Source organism: Astatotilapia calliptera, chromosome 11, assembly GCF_964374335.1.
Source record: "Astatotilapia calliptera chromosome 11, fAstCal68.1, whole genome shotgun sequence".
Classification (NCBI taxonomy): Eukaryota; Metazoa; Chordata; class Actinopteri; order Cichliformes; family Cichlidae; genus Astatotilapia; species Astatotilapia calliptera.
Window position 1 is genome coordinate 7,691,972 of NC_137432.1, and position 14,192 is coordinate 7,706,163.

The window sequence follows — 14,192 nt, forward strand, 5'->3', positions numbered from 1 at the left end:
AGGAAGAACGGGAAGCAATGAGAAGAAGCAATTATTTTTTACAGATTAACCCAAAAGGAATGCAGTGTGTGCGCATTTGTGACTATACATCTGTGTGTGTTACTATGGCTCTATATGGCTGAGGAGGAGGTGACTAAAAGGAATTAAGCAGTGATATATTGGTGGATAATTGTAATGAAATAAAAACTGATACGTGCTAACATGGTCTGAATAGTTTACGGCACAAGGCAGCTTGATGATATTTGTGTTTGGGGTGGTCTCTATGAGTCATCCCATCCAGCGTGCTGTGGATTAACTCTTTGTTGCCCTAAAAATGTTCATTCTGGCATCTATAATAATAAGTGCTGTGAATATAATTGATTTTCTTTTCACCAATGCATGGTGGCTTTACTTTCTCTCAGCACAATCTGAACCACCGTTTACATGACAATGCCTTAAACCTGAGCTAGCCAGGCTGTGTTGCTTCACCTATCATTGATTCAAGGCTAAATTAGTCCCATTACTTTAAGACCACTATTAGTCAGACTTCACACTGGCACTTCTTTCTACACACTGACGCCATAAACCCTCTGCCCATTTTCCAGTAAAAGGTGTCACTGTTCACAAGGACAAAAGAACAGAAAGCAGTGACTCAGATGCTCGCGTCTATTCAGCTGATGTGAATATGAATGAATTTTGAAGGAGCACGTGTGAGTGCAAGTATGTTGCAAATGGTAACGCTTTAAGAAGTGCATGATTATGAAGAACTCTGTGCCATCTTAACTTTTTAGTGTCACGTGCAGACGCGCACGCTATGTTCATCTATTTTCGTCTTTGGCTTGTGGTCTGGTTTAGGGCCCCTTGCCTCTGCAGAGAAAAGGCTTGCTTTAATTCAGTTTAATTCAGCTTTATTTAAATCACGCCAATTCATAACAACAGTCGCCCAAAAGTGTTTTATATTGTAAGATAAAACTGCACATTATTAGAACAAACCCCCAACAATAAGACAGTGAACAAGCACTTGGTGAGAGTGGGAAGGAAGAACTCCCATTTAACAGGAAGAAACCTCAGTCAGGCTCAGGGAGGGGCAGCCATGGCCCGTGACCAGCTGAGGAAAAAGAGGAGAGATATTAGATAAAAGGCAAATCATAAGAGAGTAAGCCAGAGTTTAATAACTGCTGAAAATTACATGTATGAACACATAGGTGAGGTGAGGGACAAAGAAACACTCGGCATAAGCGTAAGCCCCCAGCAGGCTAGGCCTATTTCATCTTAACTATGGGAGGATTCAGGGAAACCTTAAGCCTTAACTATAACTTTCATCAAAGAGGAAAGTTTTAAGCCTAAGCTTAAAGGTAGACTGGGAGCTGGTTCCACAGAAGAGGGGTCTGGAAGCTCCAGGCTCTGCCTCTGATTTTGAAAACGTTATTTTAGAGAAAAGGTTTCAGACAGACCTTTAAAAGGAATTGCTAAAGTTAAAAAAGAATCCTTGAATCTGACTAAAGCCTTCAGATTAGTGTGATCACAGTCACACGCTGCTTCCAGTAGAATCAGACGGCAGATCCGACAGGTGACTCATAAAGGTAAATGCATTCATTTTCTCCTGTGTATCTGTGTCCTGGTGATAATGGTGAACGATTAACAGTAGTAGCCCTGCATCCAAGTGCCTGTAGACCTTTCTGGTTCCCTGATATTTCCAAGTAGCACCACCAGCACCAGCTCCCATGTATTGCTTGGTTTATTATATACATTATTGTCTAGCTCAGAATGAATTGCAATCACCTTGTTGGTCCAATGGCTGAATCTAGCACCATTATCACGTTTTAAATGTGCTTTACCAAATACCTCTAAAGATAAGACAGTGTCTTCAACCTCACATGTACAAATGGTGGCGTAGTAATGGTCAAAACTAGCTGGACGTATGTTAAACATGCTGAACGTCATCCAAACAGAGCCTTGTTCACTCAAGTACAATAATCACACGAGCTCTTCTGTCTTCTTTTGTGATCATTCATATTCTCCTCTATATTCATGTGAGAATATCTTATCTTAATATCACTTGCCAGTGCTTCACTCTAAGGACCCTGTCTGTTCCCCCACTGTGGTCTTCATATTTCCCATGCACTCTCGCCTCCGTTCGCCATTGTGCCTGGGAGCTCCAGCTTTTCCCAGCTAGCTAATGCTCTCTCCTGCAGAGAGTGTGTAAATGCTGGTGATGATCATAATTATCTTTGCTGTGAGAGTAATTGAATTGGATGGATCACCGCCAGCCCGGATCATCCTTTTCAGATAATGACAAAATCTGAACTCTGTCTCATCAATAGTTGATATCTACCCTCTGTCTACCTTTCATCTGAAACCAGGTGCCTTCAGCAGAGCAGACGAGCACAGAGGGACGTCCATTGTCTCCACTGGCAAAAAAGAAGATGGCAGAGAGCATTCATACTAGTAATTTAGGGACTGAACAGAATAGCAGAGTAGATGAATAGACGGCTGCTCGGGCGGATAAAGTCGCCGTGGGAAACATATTCAGCTATGGTGTGAGGGTGATACGAGAGACTCTGTGTTGTGTTTGTGTAGCTACTGCTGACCAACTCAAACGGTGCTCAGCCGGCTCCACAAATAAGTCTGACCAAGCTGAAGCCCTCCCTCACTCTTTGCATTTCTTCCTCTGTCAATGGTGCCTTTTTCACATCATTTCCTGTATTATACGGAGGGAAGGTAAAAACCAAGAGCCCTATGCAATCCTGCTTTTCTTCTCCTTCACTCTTACAAGTGGCTAGGTCTTTTTCTCTGTATTTGCCCTCACACACCTGTGCCTTTGTTTCTGGCTTCACTGGAGACATTATTGTGTGCTTGCTCAAGGCACATGAAAGAGCCTTCTCTCTCCCTGTGACATTCAGGCTGCACAATGGGTACTACTTAGATGGCTGAAGCTTGACTCTACAATTTAAAAAAAAAGAAACCTACACAGGTGCTACAGATAAATTATAAGATATTTACTGGCGGAGGAGAAAAAAATGCCCAGGCTAAGTCCAGGAGATATAACAAGAATCCAAAGTAAGAGTGGGAAGTGAGAGTTGATATGGAGACAGGCAATTACTGTAGGGAGGATACAGCATTTGGCAGGGTGTCATATGTGAAGAGAAAGACCACAGAAAGACCTGACTTATTAAGACAAAGATTGTTGTCTTTGGATGCAGGGGAAGAAAGACAAAGGCTGAGGAACTGGCTTTACTTTTGGTTTAGGAGGCTAACTCGGGTAAAGCCGGTGTTATTCAGTAACATGACAGGTAGCGATATAGCCTCTAAATTTATCACAGTATTTCTAGAAAATTTGCAGTAACAAAAAGTGTGACTATGTAGGAAAAAATACTCACTTTTCCAATGAACAACTGTCACTGATGACACACTTCCTAATTTGAAATGTCAGTCTAATGAAATAACATATGAGCACATTTAAAAGGAAGCTTAAGAATAATGAACAATCTCTCATTTCTGTGGTAATTTCATTGTAATTGGAGATAAATTATCTGAATTTCAGGAGACAACACCTCCAAACACGCCCCTTCTGGTTTTTTCTATATTCGACTATTAGTCGAGGCCATGGTTCTCAGCCGGGAAAAAAAATGAATTTATAACTGCTGAAATCCAAGGCCCAGTGAAGCTAAAGCTCTCGTTGGTAGTCCTTGTTCTGCGGTATTTTCCTCCTACTTGCAACAGAGCTCCAAAGAAAAAGATGCCTCGGCTGTTGAATGATGTCATCTTCAGTGAAGTCGTAAGTGAGACAGGAAGGGCCGAGGTTAGTTGGTTAGCAGTGATTAAACCTTTAAAATAAGAAGTAGAAGATTGTCCTCTGGTGTTGGCTTCTTATATAGAGCCTGTTCAAAACATGAAACACACCAAACGAATCCAATTATTACAAAGGTTGTTGGGGCAACCAAATTGAGTGCACAGACCAGTATAGTTTGTTCCCTGATGAAGCTGAAGCAAACAATAGTTTACTGGAAAAACCAAAAGGTGGAATTTCCAAGTATCGTATTCACAGAATCATCCTTTTAGAAAGTTCTGAAGAAAAATCCTCCGACTCTCTTGGGCTCAGCGTCCTTAGCTTCACACGTCGCTTCACTTCTTACTGGCTGCTTGTAATTTGGGGATTTAGAAATGTGAGCTTATTGTACAGCGTGTTGCTTCGCTGGATTAGATGAGCAGCTAAATCCCTAACATGCAACACCAGCTCACTTTACTCACAGCACCTCGAAGGATGCCAATTAATAACAGACCCATCTCCAAAGTGAAGTCACTCTGGCTGCTTCTTGTCCCTGAACTCCCGAGCTGCCCTGCCGCTTTGGTAATAGGCAGCATAACCAGCACCTATATAAAGCTCTGGCTGCACTGTAATCACAATCATCCCTCATCTGTTCACATGTCAGCTCCCATTCCCCTCAAAACCGCCTCCTTATTAGAGACAGAGTGGGCTGTGATTTCACTGTTTACTGCCAAACAGCCTGCAATGCAACAGAAAGCAAAGGAGACACAACACTGATAAATAGACTGTGTGTTGGTCTCCAAGCCTCGCTACCTAAAGCACAAATACGCAGTCACAGCGCGGCGACGCAGTGCAACAAGCTGGCATATTGGAATCACTTCTGAACAGGTGGACATACTGTGGAAATATGCTCAATAACCGGCGTGTTTGTCACCATAAATGTCCCTAATATCAATAAAGCAAATATCACAGGGGACTCTCTGGATAAGTAGTTAAGTGAAAGGACGAATGGATGGACAAACCAGGGGGTATATGTGCGAGGGACAGCCAATCACAATGTTTAGTTTAAATAAGCATTATTATGAACTGCGAATTATGCAAAGCTACTCTAGTGGTGTCCAAAAGTAAGATTATGTAGTTGCAAATGTGGTAACCTTTAAAAAAGCAGGGAGTGAGCTATTCAAACTGTAGTTTTGTAGTAGAGTTTTTATAATGACCCAGAAAGTCTCCTAGTTACAAAAATAGAATAGACGATCTCTTACAAAACTGAACAGGTCAAAATCTTCAGCACATAGACTGCGTCAGGAATCCCTCCTTTTGCCATACATTATCTACAGCCTGCAAAACAGACCTCACACTCAGCTGTTCATTGTTTAATCAGCAGTGAAAATAAGCAATAAAGCATTCAGTAAATGTTTTTAAAAAGACACTAAACATCTCCAATCACATAACGCAAGATACACGCAGGCAGAAGCAGACAAGAGGTTTCAGCAGATCTGCTGCGACAATGAAAAGTCGTGTCAACCAATAGAAAAATGCCGGCCAGAATCACGCCTGTCAGCTGCAATCATTTTCAAATGTGTGTGAGATTCTACAGCTGAAGGCATAAATTAGTACCCGGCTCATCTGACCTTACTGTGTGTGTCTCTCTGTAGGCGATATATAAGATGGTGTCGTCCGTGATGAAGATGCCTGAGGATGAGTCGACACCTGAGAAGAGGACAGAGAAGATCTTCAGGCAGATGGACACCAACAGAGACGGTAAGAAGTACTCTGATGTAGCATTTACTTCCAGTAGTTTTAACTTTCAGCATAAAAGCATGAAATTATCCACACTTCACACAGCCTAGTTTATAAAGTGCACAAAGACTATTATTCCCTGTGTATTGATCTTTGATCTCTCTCACTGATAATTGCTTTAGGATGTTTATCACTCTGGATGAAAAGTTTGTTGTTTGAGTGATTCCATCCAACTACCACCTGATTAGCTGTCACCAAAGTCTTCTTTAATACGAGATAAAGAAGCTCTGCTCTGCCAGCACCGTTCACATACGTCACACTTGAGATTCACACACAGTTAGACTTGGATGCTTGTGCAGCTCTCTGATGCATCAGTAATGCTCTGTGTCGTGATCCTTCAGCACAGGAGAGGCACAAATAAGGCAGGAGGAAGAGAAAGATGGATGATGGTGCTGGGTGGGGCAGTGATGGAGAGGAAAAGGGAGAAAAATGGGAGCAAGATGATGCGAGAGCAAGAGAGCGCAATGACTAAAGCATGGAAGAGTCTTTTACTTCTTGTAATGAGAATCACAAGTGGAGAGCAACTCGTGGGGAGATAGCTGTAGTCTGTCTGTTAGTGATCAGAGAAGAGAGGACCTGTCTCAACACTGCCACCTTTTGGTGAGAAGTGGAACATATTAGGATGTACCGTTCATGTTGTAAAGCCTCTGAACTAAAGATGCTACCAAATAAGCATAAGAGATTAACCCTGAAATTGTTATAATCTCACTTAAAATGTTAATGGACTCAACACAGTCACACTTGCCAGACAAATGCAGGAACATTTCCTGTTTGAGGATTTTCTTCACCAGTGTGTTGCACTTTATCTCACACTGTTTTGGTATATATGCTTCTTTCTTCTTCAGCTTTATGCTGTGGACGTAAATATGAATGATAAAAAGATCATTTCTGTTCTGATTTTTTTCAGGCAAACTGTCTCTGGAAGAGTTCATCAAAGGAGCAAAGAGCGACCCCTCCATCGTGCGCCTGTTGCAGTGTGACCCCAGCAGTGCTGGACAGTTCTAAATCTGAGGCATCGACACAACCTGTAAGGCTCCTTTAAGCAGTAAAATTCACTTCTGTCTCTGTCTTTGAAGTTAAAGTTAAGTTAAATGTAAATTTAAACTTGAGAGTGTAAAAAAGAAACACCGATCCAACAAAGAGTGCTCAGTTTAGAGTCGTGCTGTTCGCGCTGACGGTGCTGCTGTGTGGTCGGATCGGTGGAGGGCTGAGGTTCAACCTCAGGAACAAACGCGCTTCTCCTACGAGCGGTTTTGCCTTGCAGGCAGAGAAGACGTCTGCTGGAGGGAATCTATTCCGAGGCTGCGTGCGCAGTGTAGGATGTGGGATGGGTCATCCACAGTGTCAGTGACTTTGTGGCTGCATGTAATTCATGGACTGACATGAGAGACTTTGTAGGAGGTGGCCTGGTATTTTGGAGCAGGTGCTGATGCTCAGAAGAAGCTTCTTCTTTTTAAAGCCCCCGTGTGTAGGATAGCTACAATGTTTCTGTGAGCACCTCTCTCTTTTTTTCTGTCTTGATGGTTCTGAGCTTTCAGCAGGACCTGCGGCACTACAAGACAAACCTTCCCGGTGTCAGCTGTAACTTCGAGAGCCAAGAATCAGATAATGTGAAGAGGAGATCTGTGAGTCAACAGATGAGTTACAACAGCAATCTGACAGCAGAGTGTCACAAGATGAGGTTGTGGTGTGTTGAAATCAGTGGAGAAAGAGAAGCCTGGCAGTTCTCAGTGTTTGTGTATAGCACTGTGAGAATCATTGTCGTGTCATCATCACCTCTGCACTCTTCCCTGCAGCTGACAGCTGATGATGATTTCTGTAGGTTTCCCCAGCCGTCCTTTCTCACAGAGCTGCTGTAGAGCATAACCAGACAGAATTTTTCATGCTAAAAGCTTTAAGATGTTGGAAGATTCTTCCAAATGTATTTTGCACAGAAAAAACACTGCAGACTTTATTCTCAATCACCTGGATAATATGAATTAAAATATATCAAAACTCTTTTTGCTGTTTCACAGCCTACAGTCATTTGTTGAAGTTTCCAGCAAGCCTCACACACGTCTCCTGAGCAATCCCAGCACATTCTTCTTTGGAGAATCTCTCAAGCTCCTCTATATTTCATGGTCTTCAGTTCACCCCACAGATTTTCAGTATGGGCTTTGTGCAAGAAAGCCATTAATGTTCACATTGGTCTTCCGGAGGTAGTTCTTCATCAGTCGTTGTGTTGAATGTCAAAGCGATGACCCAGAGCCGGTTTTGCTGGTGACTGCTTGAAGTTTTCTCTGAAAATCTTCACATAGGCTTCTTTCTTCATGATTCCTTCCACATTGAAAGGATTCCCAGTTCCAGATGCACTGAAGCATCCCAAAGAGTGTTACCAAAGAGCTCTAGTTTCATCTCATCTTTCCAAAGCGGATGTTTCCAGTAAGCATAATCTTCTTCCGTGTTGTCCTTAACATACTTGACTCAGGCTTGAAGTTGTTCTCTTCTGCAGAAGTGGAGTTTTTCTTGGTCTGCAACCTCACAGTCCATTCCTGTGCAGAGTTCCAGTGATTGACTTATTCTGGGGACTAATAATGTTGGTTGTGATCATTTTTGTTTTTTCGGAAATAATTCTGTTAATGTGTGCAAATATAAATGCTATGCTATTTTAAAAATCCATTGCTTTAAAAAACTTTAAATTTTAATAGTTGTGGCTGTGACTGACAGATGAATGTGATACATTAGCTCAAATAAATGTCAAACAACTGGCATTTTTGTGCCAGCTGAGCGTTGGATTGACCAAAGAGATCCTGCAGACTGATAAACAAAGCTCTGGACTCAGAACTGAAACTGGTTGTGCCAACAAAGGGCAAAAAAACAATGCATCCTGTCTACATCCTGTGAGATTGTGGTGATACCCATACGCAGACTCCTTTTCCCCTCCCATCTTTAGCTGTGAATAGATGTGGACATGCCGTTATTCTCATCACTGGATCACAGTTTGCACCTCAGGTTATTAGACTGAATTAATTAGACTGATTAAAACAAGTTCCTGCCCCAAGTGGAGGAGTTCAAGTATCTCGGGGTCTTGTTCGCGAGTGATGGGAGAAGGGAGCCGGAGATCGACAGACGGATTGGGGCTGCAGCTGCAGTAATGCGGACGCTGCACCGGTCCGTCGTGGTGAAGAGGGAGCTGAGTGTAAAAGCGAAGCTCTCAATTTACCGGTCGATCTACGTCCCTACCCTCACCTATGGCCACGAGCTGTGGGTAGTGACCGAAAGAACGAGATCGCGGATACAAGCGGCAGAAATGAGCTTCCTCCGAAGGGTGGCTGGCCTCTCCCTTGGAGATAGGGTGAGAAGTTCGGCCATCCGGGAGGGGCTCAGAGTAGAGCAGCTGCTGCTCCACATCGAAAGGAGCCAGCTGAGGTGGTTCGGGCATCTGATAAGGATGCCCCCTGGGCGCCTCCTGGGTGAGGTGTTCCAGGCATGTCCCACCGGGAGGAGGCCCCGGGGCAGACCCAGGACACGCTGGAGAGATTATATCTCTCGGCTGGCCTGGGAACGCCTTGGTGTTCCCCCGGATAAGCTGGAGGAGGTGGCTGGGGAGAGGGAGGTCTGGGCCTCTTTGCTTAGGCTGCTGCCCCCGCGACCCGGCCCCGGATAAAGCGGATGAAGATGAATGGATGGATGGATGGATGGATGGATGATTAAAACAACATCAAAGGATAAAAGGAATTTGACTCTCGTGAAGCAGAGAGAAGGAAACACGTTAGTCTCAATCTGGAACCATGAACGGAAATCTAACTACCGAAGGAAAAAGCAACGGGGGGGTTCTACCTGGGATAAATATTCAAACTGCAAACGAGAAGCAAAAACAACACTTCACACTAAGAAAACAAGCTATTGCACACGACTGCAGCTATTTATGGCACCCACAGCCACCAAGGATAACAAGACGCCCAAGAAATGCAGAGCACGCAAATATTCTTCACCCGTTGCCTACTGGTGGTGGTCAGAGGGCCCGGTGGCGCCAGTGTCCGGCAGCCTCGCCTCTGTCAGTGCGCCCCAGGGTGGCTGTGGCTACAATGTAGCTTACCATCACCAGTGTGTGAATGTGTGTGTGAATGGGTGGATGACTGGATATGTAAAGCGCTTTGGGGTCCTTAGGGACTAGTAAAGCGCTATATAAATACAGGCCATTTACCATATTTTTGTAGTCAGGCTTTTGAATTTGCAAGTAAATGCTAGAATAGGTAGGTGTGTTTGCAAGAAAAAAGTATAATACGAAATTCAAGCCCCTTAAGAAGAATCCTCTGTTAAGTTCTTTCTCATCAAATGTCTCTCCTCCACTTCGCCTTATCAGCAAAACATTAGAAACGTGTTGTGAAGCATGTGTGAGGGCCCACATTACTCCTTCATAATAAGAGTTCACGTGTGGAAGAACACACTTATTGTTGTTGTTGTTGTTGTTTTGAACTTCTGGCCTCTTGTGTTGTTGCCAGTTAATAGCAGTCCAAGTTCAGCACAGTACAAAACAGAACTGAACCGACAAACGACCAGTGAGAGAAAGTTAACGCGAGGAAGCACGAAATGTACCGTGAGCGAGTACGGCCTGTTCTGAAAATGAATTAGCAGATGTATCTGGTAGTAATTATATTTAATTCAATTAAAACAGAATTAAATGCTCTGTTTTAATTCACTGTCATAAACAGATCGAGAGGCTCTCAGTCGACGTAACCCTCTGGAATCAAACGGCGCGTCCAAGTCACATGACCAATTTAAGATGAGCTAGCAGCAAGACGCAGCCTCGCTGAGTCTCTGTTTCAGCTTGTGTTGAAAGTGCAAACATCAAACTGTAACAGCGCAGTTATAAGGAGTTTCATGCAAACAATAATAGACATGCTGATGTTGTCTCTGCTGTGGACACGTTTGTAACAGGGGCTTTTTAGACATTTTCTCATGTGATAATGATACGCTTCAACTATGTAAAGTAATACATACAAAAGCAAAAATGTTCTGAAACACATTCAGCGTTTTATTGTAGATAATCTCAAAAGAGTTTGGGGTTTCAGGTATTTATTTTAGTTTAATATTGCAAAGCACTGTTTGCCACCAGTGGCTGGTGCTGCTCTCCGCAGCTGCAGGGTGGGATTAGGGCTAGCACATCTGATCACTTACACCTCGCAGGGTTAACAGAATATTGACTGCAATCTTACCAACCTAGCCTGGCGTAATCTGCTCTAAAATGTGATAGCATATTCAAGTATGTAGGATTTTGTTTCCGGTCAGCAAACCGGGAAAAATGGGAAAAAGATTAGAGATTTAATTTAGATATGAGATAACGTGGGATTGCATCTCAACTGCTTTTATATTACCTGTAACAACACCAGCCTGCAACACATGGTTGAAGAAGTGGGAAGAAGCCCGGAAGTGTTGATCAAAAACACTTCCATATTTTGAACATGTCAGCACCTGTGTGTGACTGTTGATCTTCATTTGTGTCTCCACAGTGCTTCTTTGGGGTGCTAAATGCCCACAACTCTCCACTGTGGAGAGTCTGATGATGAAGATTGACAGGATGATGAGGATGAAGAAGACAGGCCTTTCAATGTGCACTGAGGACTTTCACACAGGAGATGGCCACAGGAGCTACACTCTCAAATTTCCCAGCCCTCCCACACCCCTCTGTCAAGCCGTTTATCCGAAACCCTCCGAACTCCAACTAAGACTGATGTCCCATCAGGTTATTAAACCCCACTGATTGTAATTGCATTCCTCAGTTCTCCTATAGGCATTTCCAAGTTTAAAGAAGGTTTACAGTAGGTTGTACATACGCAGTATAAACTGGAGTCTCTGTATCAGTGTCTTTGCTTGACTCTCTGTAACCCCCCCAGGCTCCGGCCAGGGCCGCACAGAGCCTCCATCACTCTAACATGTATAATAGACAGAGTGTGCACAAGACCACGAGAGAGATGATGGTGTTTAGTACTGTAGGCAAGATCATTTTTATCTGCAGAGAAGACCTGTGAAGTTTGTCCTTCACTCGGAACGAGTACCGCTTTCCTCTTTTCTACTGTGAGAGTGTGTACGTGTGTTTGTGTATTTTTTTTCTTTTTTTGCAGACTTGATAGACTTTGTTTCATATTTTGTGCTGGGCCAACAAGAACATGTGATATTACGCTACTATGCATAAGCACCCTGATCAGTAGTTTTCATTTTGTGAGGTCTCGCTGAAGGATAGAAAGCGTCCCTCTGCTCCGTTGTCTGTGTTTCGCAGCGGCAACGCCGAGGCCGTCACCGCGCGCTAGCTTAAGGCAGAAATAGAAAAGTAGTCTTAACAAGTATTTGAGTACCGTGTAGATATTTTAAAGTGCATCTCTACATTTGTATAGCAAACCCATGTAGTCCAGAGCGCTCAGTGCTCAATGAACAAACGTCGTGAAATATTAATAATAATTTTTTTTTTTAAATCTTTGTTTATTTAAGCTGTGGCGAGATATCGAGCATGCAAACCTTTTTTTCTTTTAATTGCGTGAAGAACAAAACCGCTTTTTCTTCACTTTTGATGTTTTTAAAGGCAGCATGTTGAACCAGTTGTCGGGTACGGGGGGGTAGACTAACATAGCACATATGCATGTGACTTACACGCATGTGTGTGTTCTTAGTGTGTGTTTATGGATATCAAACAAGACGGTAGCGCTATTCAGCCCTGTGCTCGCTTCTGTGTCGTCAGTGTTATTGACCGAGTGTGGATCGACAAAGCTGACGCGTCTGTAGGTTTACAGAAGAAGCTCTTTAGGTTGACTTCCCTGCACAACATCAGTGAGGCAACTGTAAACAAGCACTAAGCTATCAGAGCTGAGAGCTCCATCATTAAATCACCATTCAATCGTGTCTCCAACACGGCGCCACGTGACACACCGTGAGCAGCGGCCCCACAGTCTCACACGCAGGATAAATATCATAATTTCAATCCGTGCTCCTCTCCTTTGTCTCTCTATTCTTCACTCTGCTTTCAAAGAAAACCTGAAAAGAGAAAAACCAAACTTCTCCACCCCTGAATGTAACCCCGCCCTCCTCCAGGCCCCAGCCGAGCCGTTTCAGTAACTGCAACATGTTCCAATTAGAAAAAGCTTTGAATGTTCAGTATAATAACTGCTGTTTGGTTTTTTTTATGTAAAGAGAAAAAAGATGCAGAGCAACAAACAGAATCACAACTACTGCAATGATACTGTCATAATGTGTCACATTTATTATTTTTTTATGATTTTTTTTTTTTAAGAAAAACGCTGTCATGTGGATCGTTTCTGTTAAAACGTAAAGAAAGCATCTTGTGGTCAAGTGCCAAATAAAATAAAAAAAACAGTATTGTATAAATTTATACTGTACAATTGTTCAGCGTTGAACAAAATGTTTGTAATTGTTGCATTTTGTAGGTTTTGTATGGTATATTGTATTTAGTGACTACAGATTTGGAACACAGGATTCTGTTTTCTTCTTTTGGGGTCAAATTCAAAGGCAAGAATTAAATTTACAATATATTGTGTGCAAGTAATCATGTGGTGTTTGCTTAATTGTGGAATATTGTGGAATTAGATGATTAAAGTATTTAGGTTGTTACTTTTTCACCTCAGTGGCATCCTTGACTCACCACTCAAACCAGTGTTCCTACCTGCAAATAACTGTATCTCAGGCACTTTGTTACTGGCAGCCTGTTACCATCTTTAGTTGAGTCAACATAACATTACAAGATATTATTCGAGATAATCACTAATGAGGTGATTCCCAATAAGCTAATAGCAAAATGTTTGGGATATCTTTACACCTCAGAGCTCGAGATTGTTGCACATTCACAACTACCTTTCATTGCAAGGCATCACCAGATGCAATCTTTCTGCAAAGCCTGACTTGGGCTGATTGCAAACACTCTCAGAGACATTGTTGGAGGTTTGGAAAAAATTACTGTCTAATTCATAAACATGTTGCCATCAGTCAATGAGCACAACTTGAGGGGACTCAATTCAACTGGCTGCTAGCTGGTTGAATTCTGGTTATATTCCTAAAGTGCTAATATTGCTGTGCAATGTGATGCAAAGACCACTAGGCAACTGTTAATCATGCTAGCATAGTCAAAAACCTCAGAAACCACTGAGGTGTACACCTGTAGCCAGTATTTTATGATATGACTAAAAATGCCAATGGAGTCACCGATTAAAGATTTCAGTCTGAACTGAAGTGAGAGATCATCAATATTCTGATACACAGTCACATCACTAGCATGACTACAATTACATACAATTTTTGACCCAAACTGCTCTTTCTAGGACTGTCTGTACCATTTCCAGCATCCACTGAAAACTACTCCGTTCAGCTTCCTGTCACAGTTAACCTGTCACACTGGCAGAAGCTCGTTGATCCTGTTGTATAATGTTGCTTCCAGCTGACCTGAGGTCTCCTCAAGGCAGGTACTACTTTACAGAGTTTCTTTAAGGAGGGTTAATAAACTCTGAAATATGGCTTAGGTTTGTATGTTAACAAACACAGAAAAGACTTTTGCAAAGTTACAAGTGCATACTCTAAATCAGCCCAGTGAGCTCCTTTTAGCCTGTAAGTGACACGTCGTAATAGCTGCAGTTTCAAATCCTTAACATGTGAAAGGAAA

At 42.7% G+C, this 14,192-nt stretch overlaps 1 protein-coding gene and 1 long non-coding RNA gene across 4 annotated transcripts in view; one reads left to right on the forward strand and one right to left on the reverse strand.

The window, feature by feature from the left end:
- ncalda (neurocalcin delta a) overlaps positions 1-13,158 on the forward strand; it is a 66,220-nt gene extending 53,062 nt beyond the window's left edge. For all 3 annotated transcript variants that reach the window (XM_080307764.1, XM_026185674.2, XM_026185675.2), the window contains 3 exons: positions 5,404-5,509; positions 6,456-6,575; positions 11,041-13,158. In XM_080307764.1, the coding sequence (XP_080163890.1) occupies positions 5,404-5,509; positions 6,456-6,553 (204 nt within the window). In that variant the 3' untranslated portion in view covers positions 6,554-6,575; positions 11,041-13,158. The remainder of the gene's footprint in view (positions 1-5,403; positions 5,510-6,455; positions 6,576-11,040) is intronic.
- LOC145431742 (uncharacterized) lies at positions 914-4,259 on the reverse strand. Its single transcript, XR_013912024.1, has 2 exons — positions 3,360-4,259; positions 914-1,087 (listed from the first exon to the last, which is right to left on the reverse strand). It is a non-coding gene; the product is annotated as an uncharacterized LOC145431742 (long non-coding RNA).
- Positions 13,159-14,192: the final 1,034 nt, after the last annotated feature.